Source organism: Lathyrus oleraceus, chromosome 4 (assembly GCF_024323335.1).
Source record: "Lathyrus oleraceus cultivar Zhongwan6 chromosome 4, CAAS_Psat_ZW6_1.0, whole genome shotgun sequence".
NCBI lineage: Eukaryota > Viridiplantae > Streptophyta > Magnoliopsida > Fabales > Fabaceae > Lathyrus > Lathyrus oleraceus.
The window spans coordinates 84,947,983-84,967,844 of record NC_066582.1 but is presented as its reverse complement, the minus strand read 5'-3'; the positions used below and the strand labels follow the sequence as shown (position 1 = coordinate 84,967,844).

The window sequence follows — 19,862 nt, the reverse complement described above, 5'->3', positions numbered from 1 at the left end:
ACAACAACATCAACAATAATCGCAACAAAAAACCAACTGCAGCAAGAATAATCATCAGCAAAATTTTGAGAGGAAGAAGGTCTCCTTTGACCCTATTCCTATGTCTTACGCAGAGCTGTACCCATCATTGGTCCTCAAAAATCTGATCCAACAAGGAAATCCTTCGCAAATTCCTGAGCCACATTCATGGTGGTTCAAACCTGATTTACACTCTGCTTTTCACCAGGGAGCCCCTGGCCATGATATAGAGAATTGCTATCCATTGAAATATAAAGTCTAAAAGCTTGTGAAGAATGGTATAGTATCCTTTGAGGATAGAGCGCCAAATATGAAAGCTAATCCATTGCATGCTCATGGTAATGCTACTATCGACATGGTAGACGGTTGTCCAGGGAATTTCCGAGTTTTTGATGTACAACGTATTTGTAGGTCATTGGTAGAGATGCATAAGACTTTGTGTTCAATTAGTGATTGTGAACATGACCATGATGGTTGTGCAATCTGCAGTGTGAACCCCCGTGGGTGTATGGTTGTCAAGAGAGATATCCAGAAGTTGATGAATCAGAATGTAATCCAGATTCAACAGTCGAGGGATAATTCAATTGCTTCTTGTTCGTAATTCCTTTTATGTGAGATACTCTTTTAATATGATTTTGGGAACATAGGGATAGTGACCATTAGTCTATGTGTTGGACCTAGGGCAATTTTTGTACTTACGCTGGATAAATAGGAATAGGAGACCCTGAGTAGTGGCATAGAGAATTAACGTTCTATATATCACCTAACCATGCTTACGCTGGCAGACTAAGGATAGAAAGCTCCGAGTAGTGGTTAGTGAGTTACTTCGTGAGGGATTGGCTATAAAGGTTTTGTTAATTCATTGTGGTGTTATAGTGTGAAGACCATTCATACAAGGCATCAAACATCAACAATAAAGGAATAGGGGATTCTAGAACACAACCTGATCGCTTTCGTGATATTGTTTTATCGCTTATTTACTTTTTGCACTAAAACTCGACCCCCCCCCCCCCCCCCCTCTTTACTAATTTTCCACAAATTGAACACATTTTGTCTTAATTGAAGGTAGTCCCTGTGGATTCTATCTTTTTATTACTTCGACGTTATCGACACAGTTGCCGAGAAGTCATCATCGATCCATCTGGCTAGGTTTTGTAATGTCGTATATTCCCTAGTATGTGACATGTGTATAAAAATTGTCGATGCAATATTTCTATTAATGGTTATTTACTGGTGTGTAGATAAAGGGCTGGAAGAAATTATCGTGCAATTGTTGATGCTTTTAACGCTATGGCTCGTGTGATGGGTCAAGTGAATCAGGCACTATAGAATCAGAATGGAATGGCAAATGAGTTCAGAGGGCTGGGAAATTTCCAGTGGAACAATCCGTCGACTTTTAAGAGGAGATACAACCCATAAGGTGCTCAGATGTGGTTGCAAGAGATTGAGAAGATCTTCAGGGTGATGGCTTGTTCAGACGCGTAAAAGGTCCTCTTTGGTACTCATATGTTAGCCGAGGAAATGGAGTATTTATGGGACAATGCTCGTAAGAGGTTTGAAGCTGCAAATAATGAGATTACATGGGAGAATTTCAATACTGAGTTCCTTGAGAAGTACTTTCCCGCTGATGTTCATAGCAAGAAGGAGATTAAGTTCCTTGTGATGAAGCAAGGAAATATGATTGTTGTTGATTATGCTACAAAGTTTGAAGAGTTGTTTAGGTTTTTCCCGCATTACAATGGGGTAGGAGTTGAAGGTTCCAAGTGTTTCAAGTTTGAGAGTGGCTTGCGTGCAGAGATTAAGAAATTCATCAAGTATTAGAAGATTCGTCAGTTCTATGTGTTGGTAAATAAGTGTAGAATCTATGATGAAGATAGATGTGCTAGATTTGCTCATTATAAGAATATTAGTAAGAATAAAAGTGGAAATCGTAATTTTTGAAAACCTTTTAGGGATCCAACTGATAAAGGGAAGTGGAAGGCTTCAGGTGGGAAAAAGACAAGTGGGGGAGGGGCTCCTGTGATTTTCGGGGGGTGCTCCCATATGATATTAGTGATTTTCCTCCAGAACGCAAGGTTGAGTTCGCCATAGACTTAGTAACTAGTACTACTCCTGTGTCGATGTCCCCTTCTAAAATGTCGGCTTCAGATATGAGTGAGTTGAAGAAACGGTTAGAGGATCTGCTTGAAAAGAAGTTTGTTCGACCTAGTGTTTTATTTTAGCGAATGCCAATGTTGTTGGTCAAGAAGAATGATGGTAGCATGATGTTATATGTTGATTATTGACAATTGAATAAGTTCATTATCAAGAACAAGTATCCTCTTCCGAGAACTGATGGTCTAATGGATCAGTTAGTTGGTGCTTGCGTGTTCAGTAAGATTTATTTGCGATCGGGTTATCATCATATTCGTGTGAAGCCAGAAGATATTTCGAAGACTGCGTTTAGAACTCGATATGGTCACTACGAGTATTAAGTGATTTTGTTCGGTGTGTCTAATGTGTCATGTGTGTTTATGAAGTATATAAATAAGACCTTCCATCCTTACGTGGATCAGTTTGTGGTAGTGTTCATCGATGATATCTTAGTGTATTCCAAGATAGATGAAGATCATGCAGAACATTTAAGGGTTATGCTACAAACTTTGCAAGAGAAGAAGTTATATCTGAAGTTGTCCAAGTGTGAAATCTGGTTGTGTGAAGTGAGTTTCCTTGGTCATGTGATTTCTAGTGGGGGTATATTTGTTGACCCATCGAAGGTTGACATTATGTTGTAGTGGGAGACTCTGAAGTATGTTACGGAGATCAGAAGTTTTCTTGGGTTGGCTGGTCATTATAGAAGGTTTATAAAAGTCTTTTCGAAGTTAACTTCTCCTTTTACTTAGTTGACTCAGAAGGATTAGGCATATGTGTGGGATGTTCAGTGCGAAGAGAGTTTTCAAGAACTCAAGAAGAAATTGATGTCAACACCTATTTTGATTTTGCCAAGTCCGGGTGAATTTTTCGTTGTGTATTGTGATGCTTCAAAGATGGGTTTATGAGGTGTACTTATACAGAACCATCAGGTGGTAGCTTATGCTTCGAGATAGCTTAAGGCTCATGAAAGGAATTATCCCACCCATGACTTAGAGTTGACAACTGTGGTGTTTGTGCTTAAAGTTTGGAGGCATTATTTGTATGACTGCATATTTGAAGTGTTCAGTGATCATAAGAGCTTGAAGTATTTGTTAGATCAGAAGGAAATGAATATAAGGCAAAGGAGATGGCTTGAATTTTTGAAGGATTATGATTTTGGTTTGAGTTACCATTCGGGTAAGGCTAATGTGGTAGCAGATTGTGCTGAGTAGGAAGTCCTTGCATGTATCAGCATTGATGGTTCGACAATTTGATTAGATCAAGCATTTTCGAGATCTTAGTTTGGTATAGGAAATGACCCCTAACAGTGTGAAGTTGGGTATGATAAAGTTGACTAGTGGTATTCTTGAAGAGATCAGATAAGGTCAGGTGTGCTAGAGCTTAAGAAGAGTATCCTTGAGGAAGGTCATAAAAGTGGTTTGAGTAGTCATCTCGGTGCAACTAAAATGTATCAAGATCTGAAGATGATATTTTGGTGGCCAGGAATGAAGAAGGATGTTGTTGAGTTTGTTTATTCTTGTTTGACTTGTTAGAAGTCGAAGATTAAGCATTAGAAACTCTCGAGATTAATGCGACCGTTGAGTATTCCAGAGTAGAAATGGGACAATATTTCTATGGATTTTATGACTAGTTTGCCTAAGACTTCTAAGGGAAGTGATACGATTTGGGTTATGGTGGATAGATTGACTAAATCGACACATTTTATTCTGATATAGATCAGTTATCCATTGCAGAAGCTATCTGAGGTTTATATCGACACAATTGTCAGTTTGCATGGTATTCCTTGAAGTATTGTTTCGGTTAGAGATCTAAGGTTCACATCGAGGTTTTGGGAGAGTTTGCAGGAAGGATTGAGAACTAAGTTGTGGTTGAATTTTGCTTACCATCCGCAGACGGACAGTCAGACAGAGAGGACCATCCATTCGTTGGGAGCTTGTGTGTTGGAGCAAGGAGGTAATTGGGTTATTTGTTGTTGATTAAGTTCACTTACAACAATAGTTTTCATTCTAGTATTTGGAATGGTACTGTTTGAGGCTTTGTATGGTAGGAGGTGTAGGAAACCTTTGTGTTGGTACGAGTTCGATGAAATTGTTGTGCTTGGGCTAGAAATTATTCAGCAAACGACTGAGAAAACCAAGATGATTCAGGAGAAGGTGACAACTTCGTAGAGTCGACATAACAGTTATCATGATAAGCGGAGGAAAGCACTTGAATTCTAAGAGGGAGATCATGTATTCTTAAAATTTGCTCCAGTGACTAGGGCTGGCCGTGCTTTGAAATATCGAAAGCTTACGCCGTGTTTATTTTGTCCCTATCAGATTTTGAAGAGGGTAGGAGAAGTGACCTATGAAGTTGCTTTACCACCATCTCTTTTGAATCTTCACAGTGTGTTTCAAGTGTCTTAACTTTGTAAGTATGTTTCAGACCTGTCTTATGTGATTTAGATGGATGATGTGTAAGTGAGAGAGAACTTGACTATTGAGGCATCACCTTTGTGGAATAAGTATCGTGAAATGAACCACCGAGAGGCAAGGAGACCGCCTTAGTGAAGGTCGTATGGGGAGGACCTACTGGAGGGAGCTTGACGTGGGAGTTGGAGAGTCGGATGACAGAGTCTTATCCAAAGTTGTTTCATCCAGGTAATTTTCGAGGAAGGAAATTCTATAAGTGGGGGAGAGTTGTAACACCCCTGAATTCAATTAACTTATTTAATTGAATTTATGTTGCTTAATTTAACTATTTAAATAATTTATTATGCTTTTAATCATTTAATTGGTGATAATATGTGTTATTTGGTGTTTGGAGGTTATTAGAATTTTAATTAATTAATTTAGTTAATATAGTAGAATATTAATTAAATAAATGGAAAAATAAGAGAAAATTAGTGAATTAGGCAAAAAGTAGAACTACTAGAAAAATAAGGGGAAATGAGAAAGTGGGGATTATTGGAGGGGTAAAAGTGTGAAGAGAGAAGTGATTATATTTTTTTAGGTTAAAATAAATAGTAAAGAGAGAGGAGTCAAACTTGACAGGACATAGAATTGAAAAAAGAGACAAGTGTGAGAAGAAGAGAACAAGGGTTTGAGAGAGAAGGAGAATCCATAGCCAAGCATGGAGCTTTTGTTGGAAATTCAGGTAAGGTGAAAATGACTTGAATATAGGTGTATTACATGAAGGGTAGGGAGGGATCCTCACCCTCCTATAGGTTTTATTCACTATTGTTGTGTTTTATAAATCCTTGAATGTAATTATGCGTAATCCGTGATAACTACAATGTTTGTGTATGAATTTGTTCTTTGTTATATGTTGAATATTATGTATAACATGTTGGTATGACTTCTGAATTTGGTTGTTTCCATTTATGTGTTTTGGTGCTATAAACTTAACCTTGAAGTTGGGATTAATTAATTAAATTTAATTATAATCAATTAGTATGTTATGATTTAATCCATGTAACACATGTGTCAATTCTTTTTTGTGCAAATTGGGATACGGGGGGTCAAAATCGGAGCTTCGAATGAGCTCCCATGGCCAAAACACAGAAAGCTGAATTTGGCAACAGCGTGACGGGCCGTCCGTCACGCGCTTGTGTCAGCTGACGATTGTCAGCAGGGTGATGGGGAGACCGTCATGATTGTTGGGGTTGTCTGAAAATATACATGTTGAAGAAGTCTCGCATCGCTTAGTTTTATGAATGAAGAGAGATTCCAAGGCTATATATAAGTTACAAGTTCTTTGAAGTTCCACATCACTTAGTTTTGTGAAGGAAGATGAATTTCAAGGCTATATATAGGATTCAAGTTCTTCATTCTAATAGGCATTGGTCAAAAGCACTTTAAGTTTGTATTTGACTTTCTTTGTCATCTTATACTCTTGTATTAGAGTACTGTGAGATGTAGTTAAATATTTGTTTTTGAGGGTGTGGGTGTACTATGGGCCTAGGTTAGCTTAGGGTATATTATGTGTTGTAACAATTTCCACATAATGTTATTCTCTGGTTATCATTTGACAACAGTCGTAGTTTTTCTCCGATTTTGGAGTGTCAATGTTATGTTCTTGTGTTGTGATTGTGTTCCTCTTTTTTCTCTATGCTTTATTTTTTCCCAACAACCGGTATCAAGAGTCTTGATTGAGTGTAAGTGTGAGTGGTTAAAAGTCTCACATTGCCTATGAATGGGTGAAATGTTGCATTTATAAGAGAGATGACCCATTTACCTAACACCTCAAGGTTTTGGGTTGAGATGTGGTGTCTCTCTTGTGGTCCTGGAGCATTAGTCACGTTGAATCTCCTGACGGACTCCTCAATAGTGGTATTAGATTTAGGTTCGACTTTACGGGGGAGCGGAAGTTGGATCTAGTGTTGGATCTCGTTATAGGATGTGGGGGATTCACACTTGTGGGGGTGAATGTTGGGTATAAGTGTGAGTGGTTAAGTCTCACATTTTCTATGAATGGATGGAATGCTGGATTTATAAGAGAGATGCCCCATTTATCTAACACCTTAAGATTTTGGGTTGAGATGTGGCGTCTCCCTCTCTTGTCGTCCTGGAGCATTTAGTCCTATTGGTGCTCCCGTCTCTCCCGGACTTCCCACAGTGATATCAGATCCGTAGTTCGACTTTGTGGGGGAGCGAAAGCTAGGTTCGATGTTGGATCTTGTTATAGGATGTGGGAGATTCACACTTGTGGGGGAGAATGTTGAGTGCAAGTGTGAGTGGTTAAAAGCCCCACATTTCCTATGAATGGGTGGAATGTTGGATTTATAGGAGAGAATACTCATTTACCTAACACCTTAAGGTTTTGGATTAAAATGTGGGGTCTTTCTCTCTTGTGGTCCTAGAGCATTAGTCTCGTTGGTGCTCCCGACTCTCCCGGACTCCCCAACAATGGTCTCCAGGCATAAATTCTTATGTCAATCGTCACGTAGGTGACGGGTAATGAAAGAGGGTGGTAACGGGTTGGGTGGTAGTTGCCCCCCAAATGACGACTTGGTCGTCATGCTGTCAGGGATGCACTTTTAAGTGATTAGTCTCGTTTTCGATGTTGTTTTCTCGTGTAATCGGTGTTTAACTGTTGTTTTGAGGTATTCGGTGCAATTAATTTATTAAGGTGAATTATTATTATGATGAAGTAATAATTGAATTAATTTGCATGATTGTATATGTTGAATTATGATCATGTGTATGAGTGGTTGTGTTGTGAATACAATTATGTGCTGTGAATATAATTATATGTGTTATGTTGAGTGTGTAGTTCAGAAGTGGGGACTACAATTGAATGTTGTATTGCATTGTTGGTTATGGTAGAAGTGGAACCATAATTTTCTTTGTTGCATTATTGTATGTCATGCATCATATTGTGTATGTATGTTGAAAGAGGCGAGTCATGAGTTCAGAAGTGGGGACTTGTGATCGTCTGGGGTTCAAAAGTGGGGACCTGGGGTTCAAAAGTGGGGACCCGGTTTGAATGAGGAATCATTATTGAGTGGACGAGATCAGTAATAAACCTCAGATGTTCAAATTGGTACCACATGCATTGAGTTGAGTTGTGAGTCACATTACATACATAAAGGATATATGAATTAAATTGTTGTGTTTGAGTAGCATCCTAAAATGTGAATTTTATTCTTTATTTTTTGAGTCGGGATTTTAGGGTGTTACAATGGACGTTTAGCAGATCATGTTTCCTTGATATTATCCATCTTAAACAAAAAAAGTTAGTTACACTAGAAAACACACAAACAGAATATGGTGTCTTGCCCTGATGCCAATTGAAATTATATTTGATCAAAGACAAGATGTCACGCATAATGTTGAATCAATGTGTGAGACAAGAACTAAAATAATAGATGAATTAAATCAAGTAATAAATAAAATACTAAGAAAATGTTAACCTTGATTCATGCAATTGGGACCTACTTTTGGAGGGAACTAGTCAAGTGAAAAGGAAATTAATTAATAATAAGTAGTAAGTAGTACACAACAATCTTATCTCAACTAGCACAAATTCATGGCCATTTTTCCAATACTACTCGTGAATTTCAATTTAAATTCCCCCAGAATATGAGATCCGCTCACTTCCACTCAAACACTTTCTCAAATGTTTGTAAATCTTCAACAATAAAAACGTGACAAATTTGACGAAATAAAACCATAACTCTGTCTCTCAAAAAATGATATAAAATAACATAGGACCGAGTCGAACACAAACAAATCACACTTTGTTTCTTAATTAGCAAAATATACATTGCAAGTCCACGTGATCAGTGTCTGTTTTTTCTCTTCATAAAAAATAGATTTTCACAAAGAAATCCATATTATATTCAATCTTGACCAAAATAAATCTTTCTAAAAAAATATTTCAAAAATAAAATAATGCAGATTTTAGAAAAAAATTTAAAATAAATCTTTTTGAAAGAATTTTAAAAAAATAAATAAGTCACAAGTGGATAATGAAGTCAAAATGGTTCAACTACGATGTTTTGCTTAACATTTTGCTAATAAAAATATGTGATAGAAATGATTATGAATTTTGTAATTGATTTCATTTGTGAATGATTTCAGATTTATGTGATTGGTTATCATTTGTGAATAAGTATCTCATTGAGATTGGTTTTGCATTAATATAAATAAATCCTATGTTAAAACACATTCTGCTTCAACTATGAATGCGCATGTTCCTGTATTGCTTTGGCAATATTTTTTTTTAATTATTTCTCTGTTTAATTCTAATTACAAACATGCTCATTTCAAGACCAAAAACCAACTATTTACTATGCTATTGTTTAAGCACTTATTCACTGTTTTCTGCTTATGAAGTAGTAGCATTTTTTAGCAGTATTGATCATATAAACTGAGCACAAAGGACCCAAACCATCAATTAAATTTTGAGCAAACTTTTCTAATCTCTCCATCATAACCAGTCTTCACATCAACACTACTCAACTTAATCATAGCCTTTGGAAATTCAAAATCAAATCTTAACCCCAACAACCCTCTAATAACCCCTCCATAATTTTGCACCACCCTTCTAGTAGCAGAATCTTCCCACAGCCTCTGGTCTGACTCTAGAATCGCATTACCATCGCGTACATTCTTGAAGAAACTCACATCAAATTTGGCTGGACTATCTTTATCCAAAGGCACCTTTCTCAAACCATCGCCGTTTTTCGGACATATTACTTGAAGTTGAGATAAGAAAGCTTGGTTTATAGAAGGATCAGCATTGCCCGTGGGCGTGAAATTGTACATCCGATAACTAAAGAACCTGCATTCTGTCTGGCCTATTGTATGTGCACCTTATACAAAATAAGATTTTATGTTATGCGTATAAACCAAATACTAGGAACATGTATGATATGTCTGCAAAAAGTTGGATTAGTGTCGAAAAGCTTACCGAGTAAGGTAACAAGGTCATGATCATCTAGACCCTTGGCAGCAAATTTTTGTCTGTGGACGGAAACAGGTTCAAGTGGAGAAGGCAAGTTTGAGGCTTGCGATGATAAAGAAATCCTTCCGTCTCTCCTTCCTGTTGGTACTGACCAACTTGGTCCATTAGTCTGTCATATTAACAAATTATAAGTGTTAATTTTATTGGTTCCTTCAGAAACACGAGTTGTTATTGTGTGTGTGTGAGTGCGAGCGGTGTTGAGCGAGTTTGAGTAGGTTTTAATACCAAATCGACTACATCACGTGCTGCTAATGCTAGGATGTCAGCACAAGAGACAACTCCAGGGCATATGGCCTCTATTTGCGATTTTGCATTGTCTATCACTTCGAAACCTCTTAGACCAAGGTTTGTCAATGCATTCCTCTCTGCGGAGAACCCTGCAATCAATATGGATCCATCGCAGCCCTGTGGGAGTGGAGAAGATATTGTCAAATGATGATGTTAGTAACATTTTTTTATATAAGGAGGATGGTTTAGCTTACTTGGACAAAGCAATCATGAAAATGAAGTCTGAGCAAGGCAGGAGCAATGGTTGGATCATTGTTGAAGTAAGATACAACTGTGGACCGAACAATGGACTCGGCTGTTGGACATGAACTTGAATAAAACCCGGTTTTCAGTTGAGCTTCCACTGCCGAAGTCATCACCAAAATCACTAGGAAGCACAATTCCACAATCATTTTGTACTAATACAATGAAAATTCTTTTAGGCACAACTTCAAACTTGGTTTTTATGGTTCTCTTATTCCTTTGCTTGTAGAGCATCTGTATCATGGTTGTTACTTATTTATAATGGTTTTTCTCTAGGCAAAAAGTAGACCTCACACTATACAATTGAGTTTTTCTTAATTCTTTTATAAAGAAAGTGGATTATAAGGTGTTGGCCAATTAACCAAATACATTTTCATAAAATGGAGATATGTGTGGATATAAATTATAAAAATGATTCTTCCACATAAATAAAATGATGTGAAATACACTATCTTAGTTTTTATGCATACTTTTGAAATGTAAGTTAAAAGATGCTTTCCCATTTTGTGTTTTGAAGTTCATAATTGAGAGGCCTTTCCATATCTCTCTTCTTATCTTTAGTGCATCTGCTTTATATATTCCTCGACACGTTCGTGTTTTCTCTATTTCTTATATTTGCCTTTAATGCTCTACTTTTTTTCTTTTTAGCTCTTAACTTTTTTTTGTTTCGTTCATACTAGTTGGTTCATGTATTTAATTGAAAATTCTTAGGTATCCATCACTTTCTTACCACAATCTTAAATGGTGCAACAAATTAGAGTTGATTTACTATCAAGCACTAAGAAATAAAATATTAGTTGAATTACAATCAGATGAAGTAGTAGTCTACAAAACATAACCATGTGTTAAATTGTTAGATGTTAAATTACATTAAAAGTTCCCAGCACTTGAAGCCATAGTTTTGGTTTTGTCAGAAAATATTAAATATTTGCTGCTAAATTGTAACATGAATTGACATTGACATGAAGAAGAGGAATAACTTACATAAGTTTTTGGTTTGCTACCTTATTTTAGCTCTCACAACACATTGACAACCTTAACAAGTGAAACAAAAACAAGAATACATAACATGACACAAATATTTAGGTTTCTTCTGCAACACAAAATTTCCAACAGCATTGCTCCATAGCTACAAACATCTGCCTTCAGTGATATTGGCACGTTCTTGTTCCATTCCGGAGCCATATAGCCTCTTGTCCCTCTTACCACTGTGAAAGTTCTGGTTTGGTCCGGCATTAGAAGTTTTGCAAGACCAAAATCAGATATCTTGGCAGTCCAAAACTCATCCATCAAAATGTTTTGAGGCTTTATGTCACAATGAATGATTGGTGCCTCACACTCTTCATGGAGATACAACATCCCTCTAGCAATATCCAGTGCTATTTTTACTCTCTCATCCCAATATGGACGTCTTTGATCACCGAACAGAAGCTTTCCAGGTGAACCATTGATCATGTATTCATAAACCAGAAGCCTTTCAGAACCCTCAGCACAAAAACCAAGCAACCTAACTAGGTTCCTGTGGTGGGTTTTTCCAATGGCTCTCACTTCTGCTTGAAACTCTCTTTCTCCTTCTTCCACCAACTTCTCTAGCTCATTGTATGTAAACCTTCTCAAAGCCAAATCTTCACTTAGCCCTCCAAAGTTCCCAGTTTCTATCAGCCTTTTATACTTTAATACTCGAATCTTGTACATGTAATGAATGGATATAAAAATCGCTGAACAGAAAATGACACTAAAAACAATAATACGCACTACTGCTCTGTTACTTGTAGTCTTAATTGGAAAAGCAATAGGCTAGAATTGGAAGTCCATGATGAGAGATGACCACTGCTAATGAAAAGTGAGGAACAGGGATGTATCCGTTCTGATAGTGGTGGTTGTGTTTCAGCTCTAGCTCTAGTATTTTCTAGTGATAAGGATGTGAAGAGTAGTAGGAACGTGATGATATATGCAATAACAGCATTCATAACGGTTGGTGTTAAGTTTCTAAGCGAGAAGTGAATCTAAGTTGATGTTTGATATTGGCTAATGTCACTGCTTTGGACCGTTTAAATAAATTGAAGGATAAGGCATGTGAAGCACAAACTCACATATCTTTTTGATTATGGGGTACATGATGTTAAAACTTGGAACTGATGAATATTATAGAAAATTAAATCGTGGAGAGGGAGAGAAAAATTGAAAGTGAGAATTATCATTCACATTAATATTAAAAACAATACCTTCAATGTGAGTGCAACTTTCTGTTAGATGTATTTAACATGATGTCAAAATTATGATACTTTAGCGTTTATGTATATTTGACGGTATCTTCTGAGTCTTAATGTGCATCTTAGCATTAGAAAGCATAAAAACATTTTGAAATGAGTTAGAAAAGATGTCATGCATTATAAACAAATTTTTATGGGAAAAACAGTATACATATCGACACATACGTGATATAGGTTGACACATAGAAGAAAATTTTTCCTATGTATCGACACATACGAGTTACAGGCCAGCACATGTACCTCATTTTTAAATCTTGTAGTTTTTGTTTGATGTGTCGCCTCTACAGTTCGACACATGCATCGAACAGGTCAACACATGACTTACATAGGTCGACACATGCATTAAAAATCTTGAAAAGTTGCATTCCTTTTAAAATGTTTTAAATTCCTTTTGTCTTAAACTTACGTACATATATATACTTCATGCATGCATCATTTCTAGTAAGGTTCTAGAGAAAACCTACACAAAATCGGAATTTTAAAGAGTTCTCATCATCTTCAACCTCATTTTATGCATACACACAAACAAATTACACATAATCATTCTTTGTTTGAGCGTCATCTAGAATCGGTTGATAACGTCCAATTCAGGTCAATTGAATTGTAAATCGGGTTGAGATCTTTGAGGATTTCAAATAAGAAAATCAAGTTGGGGTTTTTCTTCAAGATCAATTAGAGATTTGAAGGTTTTGGACAAGGTTACGCAATTTGGATTTGATCGAGTGAAGGCTTTGAAGAACGGAAGGTTCTTGCAAAGGAATAGCATATGACGGTGGATCATATTGATAAATCTTGGGTTACAACAATTAGCAATCTGGGTTCGATCGACTGAAGACTTTGAAGAATAAAAGATTCTTGCAAATGAGTAGCATGAGACAGTGAATCAAATTTCCATTGTTGGGTCACTTGATCAAGCTCAGATCAACGAAAGAGAAAGTGTTAAAATCAACCCCAAACTTAGGTTTTGTAGGGTTAGATTGTTATATTTCTCATGTATTCTACTTTTACAAAGTAAGGTTAATTTTATTATCTAAACTCGAGTTCGAATTGAGGGCATACGTATCCATAATGAGGTCGATTGGGGAACTTCCTAAATAAATCCTTATGTACTCTCTCTCTCTCTCTCTCTCTCTCTCTCTCTCTCTCACGTTTCATTTGCAAATTATTAAATTCATCGATTGTGCGATCAATACGTTTGGTTAATCCTTTTGAAAACCATTTAAAAAAAGGTTTTGTTGAATTGATCACAATCCTTTAGATTGTGATTGAATTTGAAGATCAACAAAACGATACAAATTTCTAAACGAAATCGATTGCACACAAGGTGTTCGATAATTTGTCTCTATAGTATTTTTGTATATTTTATCATTGTAAATAGTCGCTACTTTTAGTATTTCATTCAATTGATTGTGTTGAAAGTGTTGTGATTAATTTGTTGTCATTATCATCACTTTGATTGTAATTACGCATATCTGAATTTTTTGATAGTGGTTCGGTTAGACAATATGATCCGGGTCACTTCCGTTGTGCCATAATTTTTTCACCTTTTAAGCTTTTAAATATCTTATTTGAGTCAAATGTCTTAATTGAATCTCACTTCAACTTTGTTTCAAGGTCCAAGACCTAATTTATTGAGCAATGACCTCAATTTTTGGATTTGCCAAGCTAGTCAAGATGCCTAGTCAGGCCTAAAATCATGCTCATGACCCCCACTTTACCTCATTTTCATTTCTAAATCACAACTCATTTTAACCTGGTCCTTTTTGCATTTGATCAAGGACATGGAAAATAACATTTGTCACAAGTTTCATGCAAAATGCACGAGCCAATTTCATTTGGCCCAAGTTCAAAGATTGGATTTTATCATGATGCACAAACCAGACCACTAATCCAGAATTTGCATTTTTGATGCACCAAGTCATTTAACCATTTTGTATTGATTCCTTCTGACCCCAAACACATCCCAAAAAATTCCAAGACATGTTTGCAAGTCAACTTGGTTGGAAACATGGCCCATGTGATCAAACCTGAAGCAATGTAAAAAGTCAGATTTTTCCCAAAATGGTTAAAAATAAAAGTCAGTACATCTATGTTTGAAGAATCCTTGTCCCTCCAATTTCATGCTAGAATGAAAACAAACTGGGTTGAGGGGGAAAACGGGTCAGAACCACAACCACCCTTCCTCCACAAGTCTCCCATTTTGTCTTCTTCGAGCTCAACCATTAAACCTCTCTCATTCTCTCACCAAACACTTCCATCACCATTATTATAAATAAAGTAAGGTATTCCATACATTTCCCAAGCTTCAAAAGCCAAAATCACTCTGCTTTGAAACCACATTCCTCCATTGAAAATAGAGTTGCACTTTTTGAGTTCTGGACCATTTCAATCCAAACCAAGCACCCAGAATTCCTCCCTCAACATCACTAAAGCTTTCTAAAACACTAAAACACCTTGCAAACACCTCCCCTTATTTTTCCATAGTCATCAGAGTTCCTCTCTGAAACTAATTCCGACCAGGTAGTTCCACTCATCTCCTTCACTCAAACAAGTTACTGTTTTGCTCGAAATCACTCATTGATGCTTAACCCCATAGTATGACCCTTGATTACTTCGTATCCACCATTTAATCTTATTTTTAGGTCAAATCATTTTTCTGTGTTCTTGAGAAATTCTCCACACTCAGAGCCAATCAATGGCTCATGAGTGTGGAGATGATAACGACGATGTGTGGGAAGGTTGCATCCATGAGTGATTCCCTTTCAAAATACGAGTTTCACAGTTTGTTTTTGGATGGTTGAAGGTTGAAGATGACCTTCGTGATCGTTAGCACATTCAAATTTGAATATATCTGTTGGCAGCTTCTGATTGGTTGTTTCGCGCGTGCTGTAGCGGTAAATTCATGACCATTAAGCTATGGATAAACTTAACGTCAATAAAACCAGAGTCGTCACCGCGCTTTTATTGTTTCCAAAGGAAAAGGGAAAAGTACGAACAAAACCCAAAGATAAGAATTTTCAAATCAAAACTAATACAATGCCAGAGATTACAGGTAAGGGGGTTGGTTACACAAAGGGAAGGTGTTAGCACCCAAAGTGTACTATGTACTCCTAGGGAGCCCTTTTTTATGTGTGTATGTGTTTTTTGGTATAAAATGATGTTTGAGAAAAAATAGAGTGTGACGATGAGAAAAGAATTCATTGATTATATTTTTGTGTTTGACAAGACCTTCGGGCTTGTGCCTACGTACCAACATAAAACGAGGGATCAAAATCTCGTATTTTGTGGTATCAATTTCAAAGTGAGTGAATTACTTTTAACAAAAATTTAAATTTTAAAAGAGGCACAAAGGGCCTAAAAGGTTTGAATGGGTATTAGTTCTTTTTGTCTTTTTGAAACTTTAAGTCAAGTATGGTTAAGTTCATTTACAAGTTTGATTTAAGAAAAGAGTTTTAAAATGCAATGGCATAAGGCCAAAGTTTCTAATTTGCAATAAAGTCTAAGTTTAGAAATCACAAGCAAAGAAGATTTTGAAAGGGGGGAGAGATTTGAAATTTAAGAAATGGGAGTAGATGAAGAGACTAATCCTAAGCAAAAATTAAAAGTTAAGAGTTGAAAAGATCTGACCAGTGGAATGCAATCCAATAGACAAAAGTGTCATATAGAAACCCATTTTTTCTTTGTACTTTGAAATCAAGCAATATCAATAAGCAGGTAACAAAATCAAGAGCAAGGCATCAAATATAGATAGCCACATCCAAGCTAATAACTTCATAGTCTTCTTCTTAATCTTCCCATGTATCAGATGACATACTCCTTGAATGGCTCAGAATAAGGCATTAGACACATGTTAAAAGTACCATTTGCATCAAGACCATGTAGCAAATGAACTTAAGTGGATCCCAAAACTTGCATCAGATGAAAGCTCAAATCACAATAACTTGGTTTCAGAAATGTTGGCATTGGCCAAGTCCTTTTGCATAGAGAATGTTGCCTAATTCTAAGTCCAAAGCTCAGATCAAATCCAACAGTCCACACAAATATTTTTTTAGGGTTTTTGTTATTTATTAGGTATTTTAGGGTCCTAAGACCACAAACTCAAGTAAGATACACAAACAAATATATACAATCACAATATATGGCTCAAATGAGCAAAGTGAAAATGGCATAAACATAAACAAGTTAAATGATATGTAAATGGCAAATGAAATGGTAAATGACTTGAATTTAAATGACATAAATTAAATTACTTGAAATTAAAAGCAATAAGAATAAAAGTTAGTCAAATGTTAGTTGATTAGATGTTAGTGGTGTTTTGCTTTTCAATTGATTAAGTCATTCTTTGGAGAACACTAAACCCTCTATTCACAAGCATGGATCCTTGAACCAAGACATCTTCCAAAGTAAGGAAAAAAGGCCAAGTTTCCACACAATACCATGAAAGGGGGGAAGCTTACAATCCCACTTACTAGAATGCTATGCCTTTTGGGTCAAAATTTAGCGCTATGTTAAGCAATCGTAATTGGACTTATGTAGAAGTCTCAACTATCTGAGGTCGGGCAATAGAAATTTAGGTGCTAATGCATGTTAGAGATATGGTATAATGAACCATACTCCTAAAACATACCACACTCAAAAAGAAAATGATCAAAGAATGAACCTAATCTCAACCATACTTGTATTGGTTCATCTAACATAAGTTATTGATGAACCAATTAGCCTTAGCATATTGAGATGTCATTGGTCAATGAAAGGGATGAGATAGAATGGGATTGAAGATGAAGAGGGAGGGGAGATGAGACAAACACAAATTGGTCATGGGAGGAATTTTATCAAATTAAAATCATTCATTCATTTTGGGAGATGAAATGTACATTTCATCAATTCCCTAAATCCAATGATTTTAATCCAACAAAAGTCAAGTCAACCTTGACCAAGGCCCAAACACATAGTCAAACTTCACAAGTCAATAAAAATGGCTCAACGCAATGTCTATACAATTAATCAATTAAAAATCAAATTAAAATGCATTTAAATTAAATTATGTTTGACCAAAAACCTAAAACCTCTTCAAAACACCAAATAAATGGCCAAGAGATTTATCATAGGTCAATAAAGGTCAAAGGATCTTACACAAAAAATTTCATAATTTTTGAAAAGTCAGAAGTATTTTTAAATAATTGAAAATATGCAGAAAAATATTAAATCATGAAAAATATCAATATTAATCCAAAAAATAACTTTAATTCAGAAAATGAAAGAGGAAAATTTTTGAAATTTTTTGGTGAAAGTCCCATATTTTTTGGATCAATAATGAAATTAATATGAATTAATTAAAAATAAGAAATGAAATGAAATAAACAGAAATTCAAAAAAATGAGAACCATTTGATCTCTCTCATTAATTGAGGTGGCAGATCAGATGGTGATAAATGCGCGTTCCATATGCACATGAGTCAACTGTCTCACACGCATGGTAATTAAAAGCAACGCACGAGATTAGAAGATGGAGAGAAGATCTGATGGATAGGAGCATGCCACCACACCACCGGAGACCTAGCTCCGGTCATCTTCTCCGGTGGACCTCACCGGACTGGTCCACCACCAACCACCACCAAAATGAAAAAGCAAGACATAGATTTAAAGAAAAAATGCTCAGGAGCTCGAAACTGGTCTCAATTTTGTCCAATTCCAGGTATATAAAAAGATACAAGGATTTGAATTTTGAGGATCATGAACTGAGTTGCTTCGATTTGACTTTAAAGCAACTCAATCTTCTTGCCTACATTGATAGGACTTCAGACAACCAAAAATCACAAAGAATGGTGAAGAATTGAGAGAGAATCGAAGAGATAAAGTTTCTGAAAAATTACCTTCGAGTTGATCTAATTTCACTTGATCTTGATCTGAATTTGATTGCTTTCTCTTTCTCTTGCTTGCAGAAATCAATTGAGATGAAAAGGGAAGTGAATTTCTGGAGTTTGAACTTCCAAACAGAAGATGAAGTTCAAGCTCGATTTCAAGAGAAATCTTCAGAAATTTTATGGCAGTGGGGGTTTGAATTGGTCTAGCAAAGCTTGGGCAAGGTGTTGATGAAGTTCTGATCACAATGCAATTCTATTTATAGGCTATGGGATTGATATTTGCACACTTTCAATTTTGGAAAAATTTGAAATTCTCTCTTGCATGAATGCATGGTCATGCACTAGGCCCATGAGATGATGTAATCTGATCCATAGTTCAATGTTCATCATGCTGAAATCATGTTAGAAGTCCATGCAAATATGTATGAAAAATGGAAGTTGAAATTATCCAAATGGTGCTTTAACTTACACCCATGCGCAAGTCCCTCAAATTTGATCCAAATGAGATGATCTTGAACTTTTTGGAAAGGTAAGATAAAGGGGAACAACTTTCATGTTGTACACTTTTTTATTTGAATCCTAGACCATGATGAATTTTGAGGTGGAAGTTTGGAAAATCAAACATATTTGAAAATTTTCTAAGTCCTAAGTCAAATGTTCACTTCTTCCACCTTGAATAACTTTTTCTATGGACTTCAAATGAGAAAAATTCCTTCATAAAAGTTGTAGCTCTTTCAAACATCTTCAATTTGGTCACAAATTTGACCTCATTTGGATCTGGAATGAAGGATTTATGCATTTTAGAAGTTGAGGAAAATCACTTGTTCAATAGTAATGGTCCAAAATGACCTATAATGTTTCCTCTTGGAACATGAATTTGAAAGTTGAATTTGCACTTTATCCAAACATCAAAGTTTAAGTAGACATTTTAAATTTAATAATTCAGTTTTAATGGCTTTCATCTCATAAAAATTGAGCAAGTTATGATCTTAGGAAGTTGACCTCCAAACTAGGGTTTAGACAAAATGACATATAATCTTTCACAATAAAAAATGACTTTCCAAGAAAAAATATCTCTTGACCTCAATATGAAAGTTGTTTGGAAAGTCATTTTGAGTAACTTTTCTCTTGTAATAATTTTCATATGACAAAAATTGTAGGAGATAGAGTTTAGGAAACCACAGTTTTGACTAGTTGACTTTCTCTTGTCAACCACCATGAACCAACTTGTTAGCTTGATATTCTCTTGACTTTTGGGACTCATGGATGATAATATACGCATAAGATGATGTAATATAAAGTATCCCTTGAAATATTTGATCAATTGTTGAAGAAACGTGTTGAAGAAGTCACATAAGATACCCAGATGAATTAGGGTTTCCAAGAAAAACAAACTCCAAACTCTTGATGATTTCGTGATCAAAATAACATGTGAAGATCATGAGGATCCATATATGATATTTAGAGCCAATGTGAACTATTTCTTGATTGAACTCCTTGCATTGAGGGTCTCAAACCCTAGATATGAGCTTGATAGAGCATAGGTGAGCACACACACTACCTATAAAAGCAACAAACTATACATTGACACATTT

General features: G+C 35.9%; 2 protein-coding genes across 2 annotated transcripts; both read right to left on the bottom strand.

Moving 5' to 3' along the window:
• Positions 1-8,807: 8,807 nt before the first annotated feature.
• On the bottom strand, positions 8,808-10,421 carry LOC127073557 (peroxidase 25). The gene is made up of 4 exons (XM_051014732.1): positions 10,083-10,421; positions 9,826-10,005; positions 9,547-9,709; positions 8,808-9,448 (listed from the first exon to the last, which is right to left on the bottom strand). Exons 1-4 carry the CDS (start codon positions 10,278-10,280, stop codon positions 9,027-9,029), a joined length of 963 nt encoding a protein of 320 aa, XP_050870689.1. The 5' UTR covers positions 10,281-10,421; the 3' UTR covers positions 8,808-9,026.
• A 609-nt stretch (positions 10,422-11,030) lies between these two features.
• Positions 11,031-12,252, bottom strand: LOC127135232 (G-type lectin S-receptor-like serine/threonine-protein kinase LECRK1). The gene has a single exon (XM_051062006.1). It carries the CDS (start codon positions 11,824-11,826, stop codon positions 11,149-11,151), a length of 678 nt encoding a protein of 225 aa, XP_050917963.1. The 5' UTR covers positions 11,827-12,252; the 3' UTR covers positions 11,031-11,148.
• Between the last annotated feature and the right edge of the window lie 7,610 nt (positions 12,253-19,862).